The 21,258-nt window shown below is 39.2% G+C and overlaps 3 protein-coding genes across 3 annotated transcripts; all 3 read right to left on the bottom strand.

The window, feature by feature from the left end:
- Positions 1-977: 977 nt before the first annotated feature.
- LOC116615683 lies at positions 978-4,193 on the bottom strand. Its single transcript, XM_032377525.2, has 2 exons — positions 3,856-4,193; positions 978-3,480 (listed from the first exon to the last, which is right to left on the bottom strand). The coding sequence occupies exons 1-2, from the start codon at positions 3,919-3,921 to the stop codon at positions 1,072-1,074; spliced, it is 2,475 nt and encodes an 824-aa protein (XP_032233416.2). The 5' UTR covers positions 3,922-4,193; the 3' UTR covers positions 978-1,071.
- A 309-nt stretch (positions 4,194-4,502) lies between these two features.
- LOC5516907 (androgen-induced gene 1 protein) lies at positions 4,503-6,459 on the bottom strand. The gene has a single exon (XM_001636861.3). The coding sequence runs from the start codon at positions 5,579-5,581 to the stop codon at positions 4,877-4,879; it is 705 nt and encodes a 234-aa protein (XP_001636911.3). The 5' UTR covers positions 5,582-6,459; the 3' UTR covers positions 4,503-4,876.
- Positions 6,460-9,780: 3,321 nt separating this feature from the next.
- On the bottom strand, positions 9,781-14,934 carry LOC5516869 (matrilysin). The gene is made up of 6 exons (XM_001636860.3): positions 14,749-14,934; positions 14,472-14,665; positions 13,586-13,765; positions 10,805-11,100; positions 10,488-10,508; positions 9,781-9,942 (listed from the first exon to the last, which is right to left on the bottom strand). The coding sequence occupies exons 1-6, from the start codon at positions 14,845-14,847 to the stop codon at positions 9,839-9,841; spliced, it is 894 nt and encodes a 297-aa protein (XP_001636910.3). The 5' UTR covers positions 14,848-14,934; the 3' UTR covers positions 9,781-9,838.
- Between the last annotated feature and the right edge of the window lie 6,324 nt (positions 14,935-21,258).

The following is a 21,258-nucleotide window of genomic DNA, read 5'->3' as shown; positions in this document are numbered from 1 at the left end:
TATTGTGTGTTTGTGTGTTCAATGCTCCAAACAGTTGGTCTGTCGGAATTACACACCCTCCCTTTTGCTTCAAATGCTCCTTCTACCCTCTTCAAAGCACGGTTATCTTAGTACGACGCCCTCCCTTTACCCCCTCTCTTTCTCGTAGAAGTACGGATACCCTCCCGTTGTCCCCCCCTCTCTTTCTCGTAGAAGTACGGATACCCTCCCGTTGTCCCCCCCTCTCTTTCTCGTAGAAGTACGGATACCCTCCCGTTGTCCCCCTCTCTCTTTCTCGTAGAAGTACGGATACCCTCCCGTTGTCCCCTCTCTCTTTCTCGTAGAAGTACGGATACCCTCCCTTTGTCCCCTCTCTCTTTCTCGTAGAAGTACGGATACCCTCCCTTTGTCCCCTCTCTCTTTCTCGTAGAAGTACGGATACCCTCCCTTTGCCCCCTCTCTCTTTCTCGTAGAAGTACGGATACCCTCCATTTGCCCCCTCTCTCTTTCTCGTAGAAGTACGGATACCCTCCATTTGCCCCTCTCTCTTTCTCGTAGAAGTACGGATACCCTCCCTTTGCCCCTCTCTCTTTCTCGTTAGAAGTACGGATACCCTCCCTTTGCCCCTCTCTCTTTCTCGTAGAAGTACGGATACCCTACCTTTGTCCCCTCTCTCTTTCTCGTAGAACTACGGATACCCTACCTTTGTCCCCTCTCTCTTTCTCGTAGAAGTACGGATACCCTACCTTTGTCCCCTCTCTCTTTCTCGTAAAAGTACGGATACCCTCCCTTTGTCCCCTCTCTTTCTCGTAGAAGTACGGATACCCTCCCTTTGTCCCCTCTCTTTCTCGTAGAAGTACGGATACCCTCCCTTTGCCCCTCTCTTTCTCGTAGAAGTACGGATACAGGGTTCCCACTAATCTGAAAAAGTAAAATTCCCTGACTTTTCCCTGACTTTTCCCTGACCATAACCCATTTTTCAATGACCATGCAGCATGTCTTATGAATACTTTTAATGAATAATCTATAATTTCAATAACAGCAACAAAGCAATAGTGTCTCAAGATTGTGAGATTTTGACTTAACGTCTTTTCAAAAGGATTTCAGCTTCTTCTGTAGAAGATCAATATTTTGTTCTTCCTTCTCTATTTCCTTCCTCTTTTCTTTTGATTTTACCCGCAAGGCGTTCGACTTTGCAAGAATGCTAAAGTCTCCCTTCATTTCTGCATTAGTAGCAAGGTCATCGGCTTCTTTCAGAAGAGCAGTAGCTGTAGTTTCAAGCTTTTGTTTTTTCTTTTTTGCTTGCTTGATGTCTTCTTCGACTTTTCTTTTCAATCTTTCTTTATGGGTTTTTGCCTCAATTGATTTCTTCTCTGCTAAAGATTGTCTGTATCTGTTACTAGCATATTTACAAGATGTAAGCAGCTCAGTTGTGATAGAATCTTCAATTGGACATTCCAGACTTTTGACACCACTGTGAGCTCTGCGAAATCCAACAAGCGTGTCTTGGTGCATATTGTTGCTCACGATATCCTTGTTATCAGAGAATCCTCTTTCAACACAGGATTGACCATGGGACAAGATAAGCAGCATCTTTACTGTTTGCCAAAGGTCTGCATACTGTGGTTTCTGGTGAAAGTACTCTGCTAGGAAGACATCAAGTGCTTTGTCTGATGACTGGTAGGACTTGAAGTCCTCCTTACTGTATCTCTCCACATCAGCAAGGAATGCCTTGTACTGCTGTAGAGCAATATCACAACAATGGGTAGATTTCATTTTATGCGATATCAGTTGCTGAAGGACATTGGAGAATCTGGTTGTTGCTGCTTCAGGGTTTGATGCCATGTAAATAGGATTTAAAGACACCAGATTCCTAGCCATCTTGTACTTTAGAGGAGATCTGTCCATTACCTTGCTAGATAATTGTTTCAGAAATTCAAGGCAATTATTCTGGAATTCCAGGATTTGTAGAGGTGTGGCTTGCTTAGTACTTTCCATCTTATGCACTGACATCTTCGCAGCAAAACCTACATCTACCTTCCTTGGTGGTAGAAGATTGTCAGACTTGCTAACATCAATGTTAGCAAGCTTAGCACATGTTGTTGCCTCTTGAAGCACAGACTTCTTAACAAACTTGGAAAGGATTGCTTCAAGTATGGTTTGTACATCTTGTGTAAGAAAGGGGACCATGGGCTGATCGGTTTGGAATTTCTTCAAAAAAGGCCCAAGAATGCGTGCGATACTAATAAAGAACTCAAGTTTGGCAACAATGAGTGGATCTTGTACAAATGCCTGTAGATTTTTGAAAGATTGGCTTGTAGGAATTTTGCTCTTTGGTAGCTTTGACACCTCGTCAACATATTTCTTGATATTTGGCCAGATAGCCACTGCTCGTTCTGCCACTGGCAAATCTTCCAGCCACCTTGTTCCACAAAATCGTAGTGGCCACATGGAACTTCCAGAAATGGCTTCATAATCTTCTCTTTTTGCTGGTGAGTCTGAAAAAGTGTACCAGAGAGACCTCAGAAGTTTATCAAGACGCCAGCCTGTGGCTGTAGCTCCATATTTAAAAGCCCCATGTACCACATGTAACCCACAGGCACCAATATTAATGAGCTTTGGAAGATCTGGATCAGTTTGTTCTCTATCTTCTAATAGGTCTTCAAGAAATTTCCAGTTAACATTAGGACCATCCATCGATACCTGCACAAGGTTTGCAGGATTCAGCTTTTGTAGACCTAGCTTGTAACTTTGAAGTAAATCTGCAGCTCTTGTGTGACCAAGAAACTGGGAATCAATGTATCTTGATACAACTTTATTCTTCTGAACATCCCAAAAGCGCACAATCAAATCCATCTGTTCTTTCTGGATCACTTTATTCAGCGATTCATCAAATGAGATAACATACATTGTTCCTTGCTCTTGAAGTCTTTTCATTAATTCATCATGAAAAAATGGGGCAATGCCAAAACAAATCAAGTATGAACACTTTGTTGCTCCACATTGGAACTGTTTGGCAATTACACTGTCTGGAAACATATTGGAAAATAGCTTGTCAGTGCCTGCACTACTATTACAGGAATAGTGAGACATGAGGACTTTTATAGCCCACAGCACCTCTGCTTTTAGAGTTTCATCTTTGGTAACATACTTTTTAATTGTGCCTTTAGATGAATCAGATGAACTGGCAACTTGAGAAAGATCGACGGGAGGAGGTGGTACAGTCATTGTCCTTTCTGCTGCTGAAGAATTTTGTTCGGATTCTTGCTTTTGCACAGTGACAAAAGAGTTCAAAGAAACTTGTTGTGTCGATGGAGCAACTCTCCTAAGATGTTTTTTGCCTTTAGCATGACTTATCAGTGCTTGTTTTCCCATATTTCCAAGCTCAAATGTAACAGAGCACATTTTACACCTTGCTTTAGTTGATTCCTGAGCTTGTGCAACCCAAGGAAATAGTGGGTCTTGAAGCCATAGATTATTAAATACAGTTCGCTTACTCATCTACAAACCAATACAAAAGTTATAAAAAATAAGTGTTACGACTGTAAATAATTTTGTATAAAGTCATGCTGCAATTAAATGCAATGAGAATGGACAAAAAAAATGTATATCTAACTAAGTTCAGGCGTGGTTTCCTCTTTTTCAAAATGCAAATCAGGATAAACAAAAATAATTTTTAAAGCTTAAGACTAAGACTGAACAGTTACGAAAAAATTCGCTGCATACAAAAATATCTTGAATTAAATGTCGTTAGTTTACCGATTTTGTCATTAAATGATCAATAAATTGTTACATTATGCATCCCCCCACTCTATCACTGCTAAGGTTATGAAATAATGCCCTTAAAATAGCTAAAATACTTAATTCCAGCCCTACCTCCACGTGCTTTCCAATACTGCAACAAGATGGCCGACATAATTCAGACCCAGTCCTCCACTTCATTTTCCTCCACAGGAAAACCACATAGGATAATTCGTTTATACTGATGTATTGCGATTTTTGAAACTTTTAATTAACAGTGAGGTTGCTTGATTATCGCCAACACAATTCATAATAATGATTTTTGAAAAATAAGAATTATTCCCTGACTTTTCCCTGACTTTTTGAGAATTATCAAATTTCCCTGACTTAAATCATAATTCCCTGACCATTCCCTGACCTTGAAAAAAAATCGAATTTCACTGACTTTTCCCTGACTGTGGGAACCCTGGGATACCCTCCCTTTGCCCTCTCTTTCTCGTAGAAGTACGGATACAACCCCCCCCCACCCCCCCTTGTCATTAATAACACTTCTTCCACTTCTTCAAGAAAGAGCTCTTATTAAAGGCAAAAATTTGGTCGACTACCTACCCGGTTTTGGTGAACCATATTTAGTTATATTTGTACTCTGGTTAAAAATAAAGCGCCAGATATAAATGCAATGCATTTGAGAAAAAGTGAGAAAATTTTATCGGCCTGTTTAATCTCAGAAGATGGCTTTGAGATGTTTTAGGGAAACCAGAAAGCTAGACATACAAAATTAATTGAAGTATTTTACGAAATTTTATTTTCTATAAGTAATTCGATCCTCCCTTACTTTTAAATACCCGCAACCCTTATTTTATTTTATTATTTAGTGACCCAAACAAATAACAGCGAATAAATTATTAAAGACCCCCTAGCCCAAAAATTCTCGCATATTTATAAGTACAGCAAATTGTTACAAAAATAACCATGGCAAATTGGAAAGTACATGAATGTTCAACAACACACCAGTAAACTAACGTTTTCGGATAAATAATTAAACAGTGTCGAGTAATCACTAAGGGACTTTATAGATGCAGTTCTAAGTAGAAATTCCAATATTTTGCAAATATGCTTTCTAACAACCACCTCTATTTTCTCGCCGTTTACGCGTTTATTTTGTCTTTGACTCTGGTAATTCTTTTCTTTCCATGAAGTAACAATTATTTGCCATAATCTCTCCGATAACATAATTAACCACCAGCAGAGCACCGGAAGCGGCGAAGAAAACTCCAATCGTCATAATATCCATTCTCTCCAAGAACGGATAAACCCAAAAATGGTGGAAGTAAGCAATGTAAAAAACCCAGGCCATGTAAGCCGTTCCAAATCCTAGTATTGTTACCATTCCTATTATCTTTCGCGGGTAAATATGCTTGAATAAGATCACTTCAGCGAAAACCTCCAGTGCCGGAAGTGTATGCATATAATGATTCAACCATTTCGGTATCAGACCAGAGGCCTCCGGACTTTGACAAGATAAGGGATCAATCAGATATAGTCCCCAGAAAAGCACGGATACGGTGAGTCCAATAGGAAACGCTAGACTGGCGAAGAGGAACTCACATGAATGGGAAGACTTCGTGTTTCTTCTTTTTCCGTCGATCATCGCTTGTATCTCTAAGGCTGCGACCCAAATGAAATAGGTTCCCTGTAAAATCATATTGATGAAGGTTAAGAACTTGAAACGCCCGCCGAAGATTTGGTAGGATTTCAGGTCCATTTTTAAAGTATGGTACAGAAAGCAGGTGATGTTGATCATACAGAAAGCATTGCGGAACACGAAACGGAATTTAGAAGCGTCCGCCATGTTTGCCATTCTCTAGTGACATAATCTCGGATGTGTTACCTGTGGTGCGACTGAGCGTCAGGTACTGGTGCGAATTCGCTTGTCTGGCGCAAGTATAATAATTTTCGCGCGCAAATATTTTCGCTCATTGCCCTTTTTTGCGTGAATTCACGGTGAACAGGTCACGGGGAACAGCAAAGGCCCATTTTAGCCGTCTTAGAATGCTATTTCTGGAAAAATTTTTTTGCAAATTTAAGTTTTTAAACTTAATACAGGTTTTGCAAAACCACAAAACAAACAGTGGTGTTAACATTTACCTTTACCAAGACCTTTAAAATCTGTCAAACAAGAATATTGCAGAAACAAGCAGATGCGGAATCACGTTCAGAGATAGCTAAAAGGGAGCTATAGACAACCGAACACAAAAACGACGATTCCCGAAAGTCTTACAGCATCTCCACGTCGGATCATTTCTCGTTCTAGAGAGAGTAACTGGACCAGAAATAAATTAAACGTACAGATTGACAGAAGGTTATCCCCCGAGTTCGACAGTGAAAACTACCCCGAGTGCTACACAGACAGCGTCATCGCTGAATCAAACAAGCACACAGCGAAAAGCCCCTGTCCAAGGCAATATAACAGAAGAGACCATTCACAGATCCAATCAAGCAAATGCCCGGGGAAATACAAGCTCCAAGAATAAATAACACAAGATTTCAGGCCAAAGCGCCAACACTGATGCTGGGCGCGACTCCATGTTCAATGGGATCAAGGAACGGAAATTTACTTCGGATAGATTTGTAAACAAGACATCAGAGGCGAGTCCGCGGAGCTAGTACAGGACAGTATCATAAGAATGGATGGAGTCTGGATGGAGGAATAACTATCAATCAATCAATCTTTTATTGAATATTTTAAATGTATTTACAATAAGGGAAAAGCCGAAGCCAGGGGCTTATTAGGCTTGGTCAGCAAAGTATGTAGAACATGATAGGTCTTTACAATTTTAGCAAACTTAAACACACAAATATAAACACTTTGAACAAGTTATACTCCATACGTGAACAAACGACATCACGAACATCGACGCGGGAGAGATTATCCGCAATATGGAATTATTTGTAGAGTCAGCGTCGCAAAAATGGCAAAAAAGTAAAATTACAATTTCTGGTATTTTACATGTTTCAGATGACCACGAGAAGAGTGAGATGATCGACGCCGTTAACAATGGGTACATACACCTATGCAGAAGGCGTGGCATAACATACGTGGACAACTAGAGCGTGACCACAGACAGGTATGGAAATATCAACAGAGGAGTTTTCTTTGATCGTGTACATTTGAACAATAACACAGGTACAAAGAGACTAGTAAGTAACCTCAAAATAGCTTTAGGGCTACTAAAGCCGTTTAATGAACAAACTCAATATAACAGTAGTACATAGAAATAGTATTATCTATATTTAATAAGCAGGTATAGTTGAAACTCATGCAAATCAAGAATCAGACCTAGATGTAGAACACTTTGTACATTATTACTGAATGTATAACAGAAAGAAAAGGAAGGGTTAACACATAAGAGATAAATATACAAAAAGGGGTACAGTACATAACTAGCCAAAATAAAAATGTAATTTGGTGCAAACTAGATCAGGCTTTCTTCAATTTAAATCGTGATTTATATTTAGATTGGGTGAGGTAGGGGGGGGGGGGGGCTTGGGGTGCGCAGGCACGATCATATGGCTCTAGTCTCAATCAGGGTCACGTTAAAATCATGTCACGCGTAGGAGCACGATATAACAATGTATTTATATAGACTTTGTATATTTGAATATTCTTATTAAGTATAATTCTAGACTAAGAAGAAAAATAAAGACTATAACATGAAAATAAATTAATTTAACGATACCGTAGACCCAAATGGCTTCATTTCGGGTGAAATTTTTTTATTATGCCATTCGATGACAATAGGCACACTCTAGATGTTAGCAAAAGAAATACCACCAAAATCTTAAATACTCCGCCAGATATTCAAGAAAAACCGAATTCGAACGAGTGTAGCGTTATTCTCGAAGGCGTCAGTAATCCTAAATCCTGTTTACTTAGCTCAAAGTCCCGCGATCAACATCCGGGGAACTTAGTTTTACGGCTTTTCCCCCAAACCGCATACAAGCGCATCAGTATCATTATCGACGTTTTATCCGAGATTTATCCGTATTTATATTAACTTTATAAGTGTTTACTCTAAATTTTGCATAGTTGTAAACTACGCCAAGATTAAGTAAGAATGCTTGGCTTCCTTTGAAGAAGGCTAAGCGAGGAAGAAAGCCCAAAACAGAGTTGTCTCCGTTCGCGGTCTTTATAAGTTTTCCGTGCTCTTCTTTTCTTCGGTGCAAGCTCGCTTTGGTCTAGGCATCTTCCTTCACTTGCACGACTAGCGCTATGACATTTGAGCGCCTAAGAGTTTTCCCGCTGCGTGTAGAGCGTGCGATGTGATTGGTTGCCATACGCGGCTCTATTTGCTCTTCGTCTGTCATTACTGTCACGCTGCCTCTAATGTTTAGACAACTTCAATCCCCTATATATCTCGCAATCAAATTTCACCCCATCTTGCTCTAAATATGTGAATTAAAGGTACACTTCTAACCGCCCGATTCCTGCGCAACTTGGCAAGCGTCTAGTATAGATATTGTTCTGTCACACCGTGCCGCGGATAATCAATAGCTTTTTTTGCTACGGACTTGATTAGCGCGTTGTAGCCAAAGAAGCAAAATTATTCCACGCCTAACTTTGACCCTTGATTATTAATCAACGAGGCTGTGTGACGTAAAATGTAGACACGGTTTGTCAGTTCAGTACATGACGAAAGATATTAAGCAGACCCCGTGAGGTTACGCGCTTTTGGTGTGTACAAATAATTCGCATGTTTAAAAGTGGTCGATTTCGCACTTCGGACCAGGCAAAAGCACTGAAAATTAAGCGCGTATAAAAAATGATTATCTTAGGAGGAAAGTACAATCATTAAGTTTTAAATTGATATATAGTTTGTTGGCATTTGCTTTAATCCGACGCGAGCGCGAGCGAATTTGCCGGGACGATCGGGGTAATTACCGCTTGGGTCTACGGTATCCTTAACACACACACTCGCCGGCAGTCAATCAACAAATCTTGCAACACATCTTGAGTCACTTAACGCGATCTGGGTTACACAATTCAAGTTTGTCTTACTTCAACAGTTCCATGATATTGGCTTCTACCCTCTTCCTCCTTCGGAACTCCATTCGTATTTCGGTAACTCCCTTCCCGTTCTTCACTTTCAGCGACCCATGTGTACCATACTAGCACTCTGCACACACCGACTGACTTAATAAATTAATTAAATCAGAGTCAATTAATTAATTAAATCAGAGTGAAGTATTTATGAAAAGTAAATAAAAGAGTTCACAAGTCCGATTGCATAACTGTTGTTGTTATCTAAAATTCTAAATTGTTCTTGAAAAATGCGCACAACTATTAACCTATATAACCATCACCTTGCATAATCTCAACTATTTAAACTATCTAGACAATGCATCGGGTAACTATCTAAACTGAAATCTAAAGAATGAAGACAATGAAAACATAGGGACAATCAATCCCGTGACAATTAAAGCCTGCGTAGCAAGCATTTCTCGACATTAAGCAAGTCTTCTCACCCTGTATAGTACAAGCCAAAGATTAATTGAATTTGATTTATATTACCGAAATTCCTATGTCGTTTGGTTTTTAAGCTTGGAGGGAGGGTAAGGGGGCGTTAGATAGAAGGGGCGTTCATTACAAACTTGTAAGTGGGCGTTCATTAGATAGGAGGCGTTTTTATAGGAGCGTTTATTAGATCATTTACGTCATTTGAAGATCCCTTTTAAAGAAATGATCCACTTTTTGGCAGCCACTGGCGGGCAACCCCCCCCCCCCCCCCCTAGGCGCCCCTCCCCCCCTAGGCACCCCCCCGTGTGTACTTAGGATTTTGTATTTTGCCAATAGGTGTATTTGGAAAATGTGACAATGACTGACGTTGAGATTAGCAAAACTCTGTTATATAGTAGCCCGAGAAACGCACGTATTAGTACGTCTGGGTCGTTAATTTGGTGGCACAGTTGAGGGTAATGTGAGATTTGACGGCAACACATGCACCTTGGATACCGGAAAATAAATGATGTTTTGGTACTATAGGCGGTGATTAAAAACGCTCAGGTTTCAGATAGCTTTATTTATTCACCAAACATTACAATAAAGTGACGTCATCACTCAGCATTTGCCACAGGTCTTCTTGCATCTGGCGTTGACGTAATCATTTTGCCCGCAATAGCTTTTCCATTGCGGGCAGTTAGAATCATAGTCACGACAGTTTTCTGTATAAAGTATTTAGAATAGATATCGAAATCGGTTAAATATATTACATTATCGTTTTCTGAAGACATTTATTCATGATCGGAAGGCATAGTACATAGGATCCCACTAAAGACAACAATCTTCCCAGGGGGAGAGGGGTGGGGGAAATCATAAAGGGAGATTAATCGCCATTTTACGACGCTCCAGCGAAAACTCGCCCCACTTTAAGAATCCATTTCAAACGACAAATTCAAGGAAATGACTGAGATGCTTACAATAAAATATCTTTAATAAGGTATTAAACTTCGATTATGGGTGGTTAGTTTGAATGTTTCTTGAAAACAAACCGACGTATTTTCAATTGTAAACAATAATTAAGAAGTGGTTGATCGATACATCTTCGCGCTCCGGGGTATGGGAGGGGCTGACTCTGGGGCGCGAGCAATTATCAATAAAGCTTAACATTGATTGATTAACTATAAAAACATGTATTATAGAACAAGTCCGTGTTTTGGCTTATTTCAAACCAAATAAATTTACAGTAATAAAAAAATGTAGTACTTACGAGAGCCAGAGTTTTCACTTCCTGAGGAAATAAATACAACATGTGAATAAGATACGGTTAATGGATAATGCAATGTTTAAACTTAGTCAAAGAGAAAACATAAGATGATTACAAAATATAAGATAAGATTCTGAGATGAGTTTGCAGAACGTGTCAACCCTCATAGGGCCCATCATCAGGTGCGGCACTGGGATTATGTGCCCCCAATATTTTCAAACATTTTAAGGAATTGACCAATATGGGTATGGCTGGGCCCCCACGATTCTGTGTATCGTGCCTCCCCTGATATTTGTATGCCTGCTACAGCGCTGCCTCACCGTAAAGAGATCTTATTCCTTGAATATCGTCTTCATGCAAGTCGAGGTCTGGCCTGTAGCCCCCGTAGTACGGGAACATGATCGCACTTTGCACATTACTATGATCCAGGCCCAGGGAGTGGCCAAACTCGTGCGTCGCCACCCAGAGTAGGTTCGTGCCTTGGGAGGTCCCGTCCGTGAAATTCTCGTCCTCGTCAAAGTGGGCGCGGCCGTCATTGGGGAAGAAAGCGTGGGCCAGTACACCCCCAGGTCCATCAAATGGGGAGGCACATCCACTGTGAGACTTGTATCCAAAACTGATGAGCGAAATAAATAATCTGTTGTTAAGTATGACTTAAAATATTTATTTGTAATGGGTAGGCCCCAACGTGTGCATATAAACAAAAATCAATAGAGATTTGTCAAAGTACTTTGCAAGTATTTTGCTATCAAAATGACTCGGCAATTTTTTCACTTAATATTTATATCATCTAGTTTGTATCGGGCTACCATAGGGAATTCTAAACACCAAAATAACTTGTGAGTCCGATTCCCGAACTCAACAACCAACCAATCGGAATAGTAGATTTAACTTTTAAGTTAAAAACCAAAACTTCATATGGAATTAAAGTCCGCAAAAATTCAGTTCAATTACTGAACGGTTTTTTATCTTGCTGAACTATTCATAACTATTCATAATTGTTTATCATACAGTACGATAATCAGTTCCGTAGCAGTCATAGTTCCGTTTCATCACTCAGCATTTGTTTTTATCTCAAATATTGTAGATTTGAACAATCCAAAACTACCTAAATGATACAAAATTAACCTTTCCTAAGATATATATCCAGCTTATTTTATCCAATGTTTTTTTCAGTAAGTAACGTTATTTCGAAGCGATTTTCAAAATTGTTGCTATAAAAAACAGCGTTTACTTCTTAGTGGGCTGACCCGCGTCACGAAAGTCAGATAAAAACAGTACCTCCTTTAACAAAAATGTTCGATAAAAATTTTCAATACGAATGCTTAGAAAGAAGAAAGTCTGTTATGTGTATGTTTTTTTCTGGCTTGATTGGAACTGGATTCATTGCCTAAAGGCGGAGCTCCAAACGACTAAATCTTTGCTTATTTTCGCTTAATAATTTAATAAATATTTAATATTATTATATTTCTGTTTTTGACAACGTCAACGATTTCACGCGACCAACTTGCTATACCCATATCAATATTTGGGTGACCTTAAAACTCGCTCGGCCAATCTCTTAGAGGCCTGGGTCTAAGGGCTTTTCAAGGCTTGTGTGATAAAGATTTGACCAAGCGATAAAGTTTTTTTTTTACACATTTTTGCCTCGAGTCTCAAATTGACAGGAATCAGCATTTTTCACCATGTTTTCTGGAGATCAGGGAGCGGGAAAACTTTAGCTCTTCTAAATATGGGTATCAATTCCCATATAAGGCAATGCATACGAAGGACACTATGCGTGGGGAATATGTTTTATATGTCTTTCCCCCTCACCCTTGACATCTACATGACACATAACAAGTTTATCACGTAACACTATTTTCGTACCCCTCTTGACAGAAACATGACACCTGCCAAGTTTGGTTGTGAAACAATGTTTCTTTTAATAGATATGGATGTTTTTATGGATGTTTTTTTAATCAATTTTTTTTGCTTTAAGTGAGGTCATCGATGACATCACACAACATGTGACTATATTGCTGCATCACCCTTGACACCTACATGACAACTACTGAGTTGCCATACGATGTTTTCTTCGTGAAATATAAATATTTCTTTATTTTGATGACGTCAGCATATTTTCGCATCTAGTGACATCATTGATGACGTAACAATCACGTGACTATATTTATGCATCCCCCTTGACACATAAATAACACATACCAAGTTTGGTTTTCATATAATGTTTCGTTTAGGAGATATACATATAGATACGACATCGGGATAGTTTTTCTCAAAGTGACGTTATCGATGACGTCACGCCTCACTTGACCATATCTTTGCACCGCCCTTGACACATACATGACACCTACCAAGTTTGGTTGTTATACAATGTTTCTTTCACGAGATATGAATGTTTTTCATTTTTATGACTTAAGCATATTTTGCGTATTGTGACGTCATTGATGACGTCACAAATCACGTGACCACAGTTTTGCACCTCCCTTGACACATACAAAGCTTGCAACCTGCAAAGCTTGGTTGTCATACGATGTTCTTAAGGGACGGACGGAAGGATATGTTATTCAGGATATGTTATTCAGACGCACGGATTTGTTATTCAGTAAATATGTTTATTATTAATTCTCAAAAAAAAAAAAAAAAAACTCGTACCGTACGACATGATTTTTGAGAGATTCGGAACTATAACCGCTGCTACGGAACTACTACCACTATGTGCAATCAGAAAAAAAACATATAAATCAATAAAATTTGAAAATGTGTAGTCTTTTTTGTGCATATTATATAAGTAAATTTGTAGAGAAAAAAAATCATGAGCATTGGGCCCTCCGTAAAAAAAGATAGAGCAATTTTAATATGAAGTGATACAAAACTAGTTATCGTACTGTAGGACTTTCATCGCTACCATTAATAAAAACATTAATAGATACCATTAATAAAACAGTTTTTACAGAAAGGCTTTCCCTTTTAAGTATTTCCAGTCGCCCAAATAGAAGACTTCCCAGTCATCCAAATAGAAGACTTCCCAGTGCAGACTTTGAATAGTGACAAACTATGGTAATTCTACGAAAATCTAGGCGGGCGCTATTTAGCCTTACCTGATTCTAAGGTCAGCGTTCTGAAAGTCCATTGTCCTGGAAAAGCTCATTCCGGATACGCGGGCCCAGTAATCGAGAGCTTTAGCGAAGACCCCATCCTGTACTTTTTCCGGAAGATCGCTGCCGTATGAGATGTGGTATGTAAGATGCTTCTTCATCCAATTGGGTCCGCTTTTATACCTGAAACAAATGTCATATCATTATCAATCATCATCAGTTAATGCGAAATATTATAGGCTGTTTTAAGACATTGAGTTGCAATCTTGACAATTCATATCAGTCAATCTTGTTTTAAAAACTGTCGTTTGTCTATGTCGCTCGGTCATTTCCTTATTAAGCATTACATACCATATTTGGGAGTCCGCTTCAATCATTTTTTCGCTATTTTATCACTTTAGACATTTGCAGGTCGAAAATTTCAACGTTAATTTGCAGGAATTCATGTTTACTACGATTTTGCTGGCAGCCTTCTTGAAAATGGAGCCTAGTCCCTAACGTTTTAGAATATCACAGGTTTCCCGCGCACTCGCCCCGGGCTCTTTTAGACCATTTAGAAAAACGACAGCCATTGATTGATATGTTATTTCTAGTTTTCAGGGTGGGAGGGAGGGGGCACTATGCATAAGCCTCGTTTTGGGGCAAAGCATTGTGCGTCTCGTTTTGGAAACTAAGATAAATAAAAATATTATGAGTATATAAGCGGGAGATATTGATTTATCTTATGTCAAACCCGAAACAGTTGCACAAAACGGTTTACAAAGAAAATGGAATTTGTAAAATACCTAAGCTAGAAGACTTCTGATTAAACAATTTCATAACAGTAGAAGAGCATCGTGATATAAATCAGAGGAACGAAGTAGAAACGAACTTCATGTAAGCTTTTTACCTTCGAATTCTGAGTCCGTTGTCATCCACATCAGGCATGCCACATCTCGGCATCTTCATCTGGGCGATGGTGGAAGCGTCAATCTCCCCCGTCACAGGGAGCCCAGCAAATGACTGGAATTTCTCCAGAGCCGTCTTCACGTCGTGGTTTCCAGATCTTGCCGGTGAGATGTAGTGGAACTGGTTCAAGTATTTCTGTTGAAAAACAAAAGTAAGTTATTGCTAAGAAAGCATGACCAGGAATTAATATCAGGGCCTTTATATCTGAAACACTATACCAATGCCATTGTCTGGTCGTCATCTTTGGCCACTGCAAAGGCACAGCAAAGGAAAGGCACAGCAAAGGAAAGCAATCCGGCTAATAGTAACGTCTTCATCTTCGTCTTTGTTCAAGACAATCGTCTTCGAATGAAGATCTTGTTCTTGCAATAACCTTTTATATAGTTTTTGGATCGTTGAGCTTATCGGCTTCTCGTTGATTCTGGCAAGCGCTGAGCAAACCCAGCTTGTGCAGAGGCAAAGCTTTACGTTTAAAGGATTAGAGCAGGGGGATTTATGTTCAATTACAAAGTTTTAGCCTTACAAAAGAAAATAAGTTTTAATTATTTTTTTAATTATTTAGGGCTTTCCGGACAAACACAGCTTTTCAGAGTATCGTGAAACGAGATTTGGCTATTTATAACTGTCGAGAAACGTGAAGTCGTCCATTTCGACGTCCGTGAAACGTGATTTAACGATTTAAAAGGCCGTTTTTCGGTCCGTGAGACGTGAAAAAGCCATTTTGCACGGTCCGTGAAACGTGGTCCATACCCCCCGCTTTTTGTCAAATAAAAGGACTAAATGCCCGACAGTTTCAATTTATTCAAGTAACCTAGTAAATTGTCGACCTAATAATGAGTTAAAACTGTTCTATGTTAAGAGAGGGCAAACAAATCTGAGTTGGGATTTATTTAACGTTTTCTGTTGTCCTTGTACACTATAAAATCGTAATTTTACTGGTTCTTGGAATTTATTTCTACAATTAATAGCTCCTACTAGCAGCATTTAGTAAATGTCGACAGTTCTCAATTTGCTAACACATATTAAATTCTTAAGTGGGCGTGTCTGGTTATATTTTAACTCTAAAAGATACTAAAGTGGGCGTGGTTAGGCATGAAGTTACCCACTAAAAGATGCCTCAAACAAACGTTAAAAATTTGAAATAAAAACGTGTAGCAACGTTTAGCAAGCGAATCTAAACTGAGCTTTGTTGTCGGAATTGAATGTTTTTTTCTTGCTTGTATACAATATCAACACCTTTCCCGACTGTGTATAGTGTATAGACTAAGAAAGGAAACACATTAAATCCCGATAGCGAAGAGCAATTCTTTCCCAACAAATATGGGATACTTTGAGCAATTTAGGCTGACAATTTACTGGGGTATTTGAATAAATTGTGAATTGCCAAGGAGCACGTGCCACAAAAATGGATTTCATAGTGTATACAGACGACGCAAAACATTCAATACCGACAACAAAGCTCAATTCCGATTTTGTTTTTCTTTAAACAAATATAGGATACTTTGAACTCACTAGGTCGACAATTTACTGGGTTATTTAAATAAATTGAAAACTGTCGGGCAATTAGTCCATTTAGGACCTTTCCCGACTGTCGGGCATTTAGCCACTGCGATTTTTGTCAAACACAACTTAACGTTAACTTTCAAGAATTGCTTTATTCAAAATTTGTATTCTCTGAAAGTCCGATGCTTACACGTTATCCATCTAAGGATATGTCCCGCTATGTTCACCATTTACCTAACAACACGATGATTGTTTTGCCTGATCAAGAACTGCGTCAAAACGAGCCTATTGCTATGTTAACGGGAAACGCAGACCCGTAGCCATGGGGGTTTTGGAAAAACCACTCGACTGGAAGGTCCTGTCTTATGAAGGAAAATTTAGTACCACAGCGGGCTAGGGCGAGCTTTAAGAGAAAAGGTCCGCTAAATGGGTAAACGAACCCCCCCCCCCCCCCCCCCCACCAGCTCAAAATCCTAGCTACGGGCCTGAGACATCTCCCCAACAATCCATGGTCAGGTCCCAGTAATTAGGGTAACCTCTTTGGTAACATATTGAAAATCCCTTTGGAGGAACACATCTCAAAGTAGCAATACGCAAGCTCTCCATTGACGCAGACTCGGCAACAATCTCTGTAGAGTTATTGTTTAAATTTATGTGTTGCATCTCATTTTCGTAAAGTAAGGTCTTCGTGTGTAAACCAATAGTCGACATGTTTTGCTCCAAGACATACATAATATTTTCGCGCGACTCCATTATCTTGTAAAAAAAGAAGAAAAATGGATTAAAACGTCCAGAAGAAAAAATCTACCATTTGGTTTCTGTGGCTTCATGCGAGTAAATTAATTTTTTTCGTGTTGTAAAAAGAGTGACTTTTGTAAACTTAAATGTATTGACACAACGTTCAAGCGTGTTCGTTTGTATATCTCTAGTGTGTATTACTCTAAAGCTCGGGTCTGGCCATGAATAACATAGAACCAAAAAAGTTGGCTTGCTAAAAAAAGTCTTTTTTCAGAATTGTAAGGTTATTTTCTTCTTGTTTTGAATTGTAAGACTATTTTCTGATTGTTTTGAATTGTAAGACTATTTTCTTCTTGTTTTGAATTGTAAGACTATTGTAACAGCTATATTTCATTTTTCATGTTTTTATTTCTTCCCAATTTTACATAAATAGTTACTCAACCCACAAATAGCGAGCTAATCGAGGTGGGTTGAGTTTTAAATATATTGGAATAATTGTTTATTATTTTATATTGAAAGAAAAAGAAAAACTAAAAAGTACTAACACACACACAGAAAAGACTAGACTAAAACAAGAAAAACCAATACAAACACAGAAGGACAAAACGGAGAAGTTTGATAATTCAACAAAAGAAAAGCATAGTATTGGGATAAGAAATTAGTAATGCTGTTTTGCAAGAACACAGTGTTTTGCAGAATGTGGTATTACGAGTTATTTATTTTGGTTGATGATGTTTCTTACTGCTTTGCCTATTTCGGTTCTATCAGACCAGATGTAACCGTTTATTATTATTTTTTTTTGGGGGGGGGGAGGGGGATGTGGGGTTGAGACCAACTATGACCGCCATTACCACTTGGCCGGGTTTTTACTTGTTTGCTGTTACAATCTGAAGGTTTACAAGATCTTTACGAGATGTGTATAAGATGTTTCTCTGTCTGTTTCTCATTCTATGGGTGTCACTGTGTTTCTCCTTATCTTTGTGTTCACATACATTTGTTCTTCATTCTGCAAGTGTGTTCTACAAGATCTGTTTGTGTGAGAGTCGTGCAAGTGAAAGGGGGCACCGATCCACACCCCCTTTAATATGCTCCTTAGACGGCATCCCTTAGGTAATCCGACACTGACACCCATGGAAAGCTTTTAGCTCTGTTTAGATAAGGCTTCAGCCAATAGGCGTCCGAGGGACGAACTACCCCCCCCCCCCCCCATGGGTTTGTCGGTTTGTTACCCTTGGGCTTGTACAGGACCCGAAATAATCCCTGGACTCGAAACGATCCCAGGACCCGAAATGATCCCCAAAAGTCCCCCGACTGATCTCGGGACCCGAAACGATCCCCAGGAGTCCCCGAAATGAACCCTAAGGAATTGCAGTAATGGTCAAACAAAAGGAATATGGAAGGATTGGCTTTCAGTTTTAAAAAACATATGAGACATTTTAGCGTCATTTTTGTTACTATGCAGAAATTTGAATTAACTAAAACCATAGTATTAAGATTTTTATATACGACTGCGCGGGAAATACAGCTTTCGACAGCTTTGAGTCAGCAGTTGGGGTCAAATAACAATTCCCGTGATGGTAATTTGAAGAACCAGGCGTGAATAAATCATTTATACATAACAAACGCCACATCTCTTCTTATTTTTGCAACGGTGTAAAAGGTATGTTCGAGTGCATTACTCAGTGTGCTTTTGTCCATCTTCCATCTTCTCGGCCAAATCGGCTGTCGGTAAATATTCACTCGTGTGAACATGGATTTCGTGGTGAAATACACGTTTGGTCGTCAAATGAATATAGATTTTTAGGGGTGATGTTTACCAGAAACGAGATTTATAGTGTCAGAGTCATGTGTTTGAACTGTAAATGTTTCCCCCTTCGAAGGTTAAAAGTTTGGTTGTTCTGAGCAAGGCTGTGCTTGGCTGTGCTATGTTTATGTTGTACTCCTTTCAGTAGCAATTGTTTTGTATTTGTTTTGGACTCATATGGGTTTACCGCCGTGTCAATGTAATAAATACAAGTATTTATTGGGGCTAAACTGCAGAATACCCGTCCACTTATTTGCATTTTTCTTGTATTTACTGCCTCGTTCTATAGAAATCGAGGTGTGAAGTCTCATTGTTAACTCTTTGTGGACGGGTATTCTGCAGTTGCTTCTTTATTGGAATTTAAGTTTTTAAGGCATGTTATTTAGAAATAGATTCGCTATCAACCCTTAATTTGAAAGTGCTTTCTTCTGCTTTCCCTTTGTCCATTACCGCAATTCCGTGGGGTTGATTTCGGGGACTCCTCGTTATCGTTTCGGGTCCCGGGATCAGTTAGGGTACTTTTGGGGATCATTTCGGGTCCTGGGATCGTTTCGGGTCCTGGGAACATTTCGGGTCCTGTACAGGCTAACGTGACTTACCAAATGTTTACAATGTTGCTACGACTTCCAATGACACACACTAACTTGTTACACTGCTAGTGCGCATGGCAAGCTACACACGTGATTTTAATGATTGACAACACTCCAATAGCACTCAGAATCTTGTAATGTACTAAAACCTAATTCTACCGACGGATAGGTCTGAAGCTTACTTAGGGTAAACCTTGTGCGAACTCAGACTTAACTTTACTTCCTTCGTTAAGTCTCATTACTATTACGCCCTGAGACGCCTGTAAAATATAGGCCCAACTCAAAAACGTCAGAAATGCAAACTAAACATCACCAGACCCGGATACTCATGGATTCCTCCAAGGCATAGACGACCTTTAAAAGCGCTTCGAAGCAATGTAATAGAATTGACTCTATTGTCAAAATATCAACCTTGATTTCTGACCAGTTCCTAAACAAATGCTTAAACTCAGAAACATTTCTTACCAAAAAAGACACAAAATTCCGAACTACAAATAGAGACTAGCAAACACAGATCAAGTCACAAATAGATACCTTTATTGTGCTCCGTCAGGTCCCATTTTACAGCAATCAATCACAATAATCAATGCTAGAACCTCCATTTGAAGCGAGAATATTTAGCCTATTTTGCATGCCTGCACTGCATCATGGGAGTCCTGGAAACACCTTGACAGACAGGCGGGCAATCTCCTTCCCCATAATCATAACAGTTTTTTTTGCCCCGAAGCCAAACAAAACATTTCCAGGTCCAAGGAACCCAGAATAAGCCTGAAAACAATTTTTGACTAAGGTTGGGTAGCAAAGATGGCCCACATTGGAGAGTATGAGGCCATTCACTAGAAAATTCCTTTCTCACTTGGTGAAGCCCAGACAAGGAAATATCCCATTGAATCAACCTCAGCGTGCAAACATCCATAAGCACAGCATTAATTATGCCCAAAAAGGCTTAATGATGTCCTAAGGCACTCTCCAGATGTGAAAAAGCTGTAATTTTTAAGCAAATTACAAGCAAAACTGTTATAAGCAACAGGCTGTAGCAGTGCCTTCGCCAGAAAGAAAAGGCACCGCAGTGCATTGTTGGAAACTTCAAGGCATACCGTCTTTGCTCAGCGGTAGCTTAACTTAACTGGTAGTGTTGGACTTGAAATAGAGGGGGGGGGGGGGGAGGTTTCTGTTTTCAGTCGGTTTTTTTTTACAATTTTGCTCAAAAGTACCCAAAGTACCCAGGAGTGAAAGGGTTAAGAAGTACGAAACGAGAATTGGTGGCCAAATCCCGATTGTCAAATACCACTCGAAAAGGGACGCGGCACGCCTATAAGTTTCCTGACTAAAAAGGTCAATCAGCTGAAAATATGAACTGCTTGGCTAAGCAATTTCTATGCGCGCGTTTTAGATTTTCCTGTCAAACGTGATAGGTTCACTAAACAAAAGGCTTTTAGTTGTTCCGTGGACTTCAATATGCTGACAGCCAATCAGTATATAATATCTAGATGCTGAGTATGTTTTTACTACATGTGTGACTTATTCCTACGTGACACTATTTTCTTGTTTTTGAAAGGGCCGGATCTTTGTTTGTGATCAGAATACCCTACAAATATCTTCGTTTGATTTAAAGCCAACAAATGTCATGTAGGTTATTCGTAATACGATGGACACATATCTTCTTAATGGTATATTAGTGAGTTGTTTTGGATAGAGGATTTGGAAAGCGATCTAAAATCAACGTGTAAAATTTTTAAAGAGAAGATTTTAAATGCTTCGTTTTTTTTTATTGAAAAATGTATAGAAAATCCTTGATTACGTTCATCTTGTTTTTACGAGTTTACGAGTAACTCAAAAGAGTTATGCCCGTAGAAAATCAACGCTTAAGAATATCAATATCTTGAGCTACGAGAGTTGTGGCACGACCTAACTTATACCGCATTCACATCAGCACTTAAACCAGTTTAAAGGTGGTTAAATTAAACTGGTTTAAATTTCAATCTCCCAAAAGTGGACAGAACCAAGAACAAAACTGAATTCAACACAATGAGAAACTTGGCAAGCTATCAGGCAAAGAAAAACCTTGTTTAAAACATGGTTTTGGCTGAATT

This window comes from Nematostella vectensis, chromosome 12 (assembly GCF_932526225.1).
Source record: "Nematostella vectensis chromosome 12, jaNemVect1.1, whole genome shotgun sequence".
Lineage (NCBI taxonomy): Eukaryota > Metazoa > Cnidaria > Anthozoa > Actiniaria > Edwardsiidae > Nematostella > Nematostella vectensis.
This window is presented reverse-complemented; position numbering and strand designations above follow the sequence as displayed.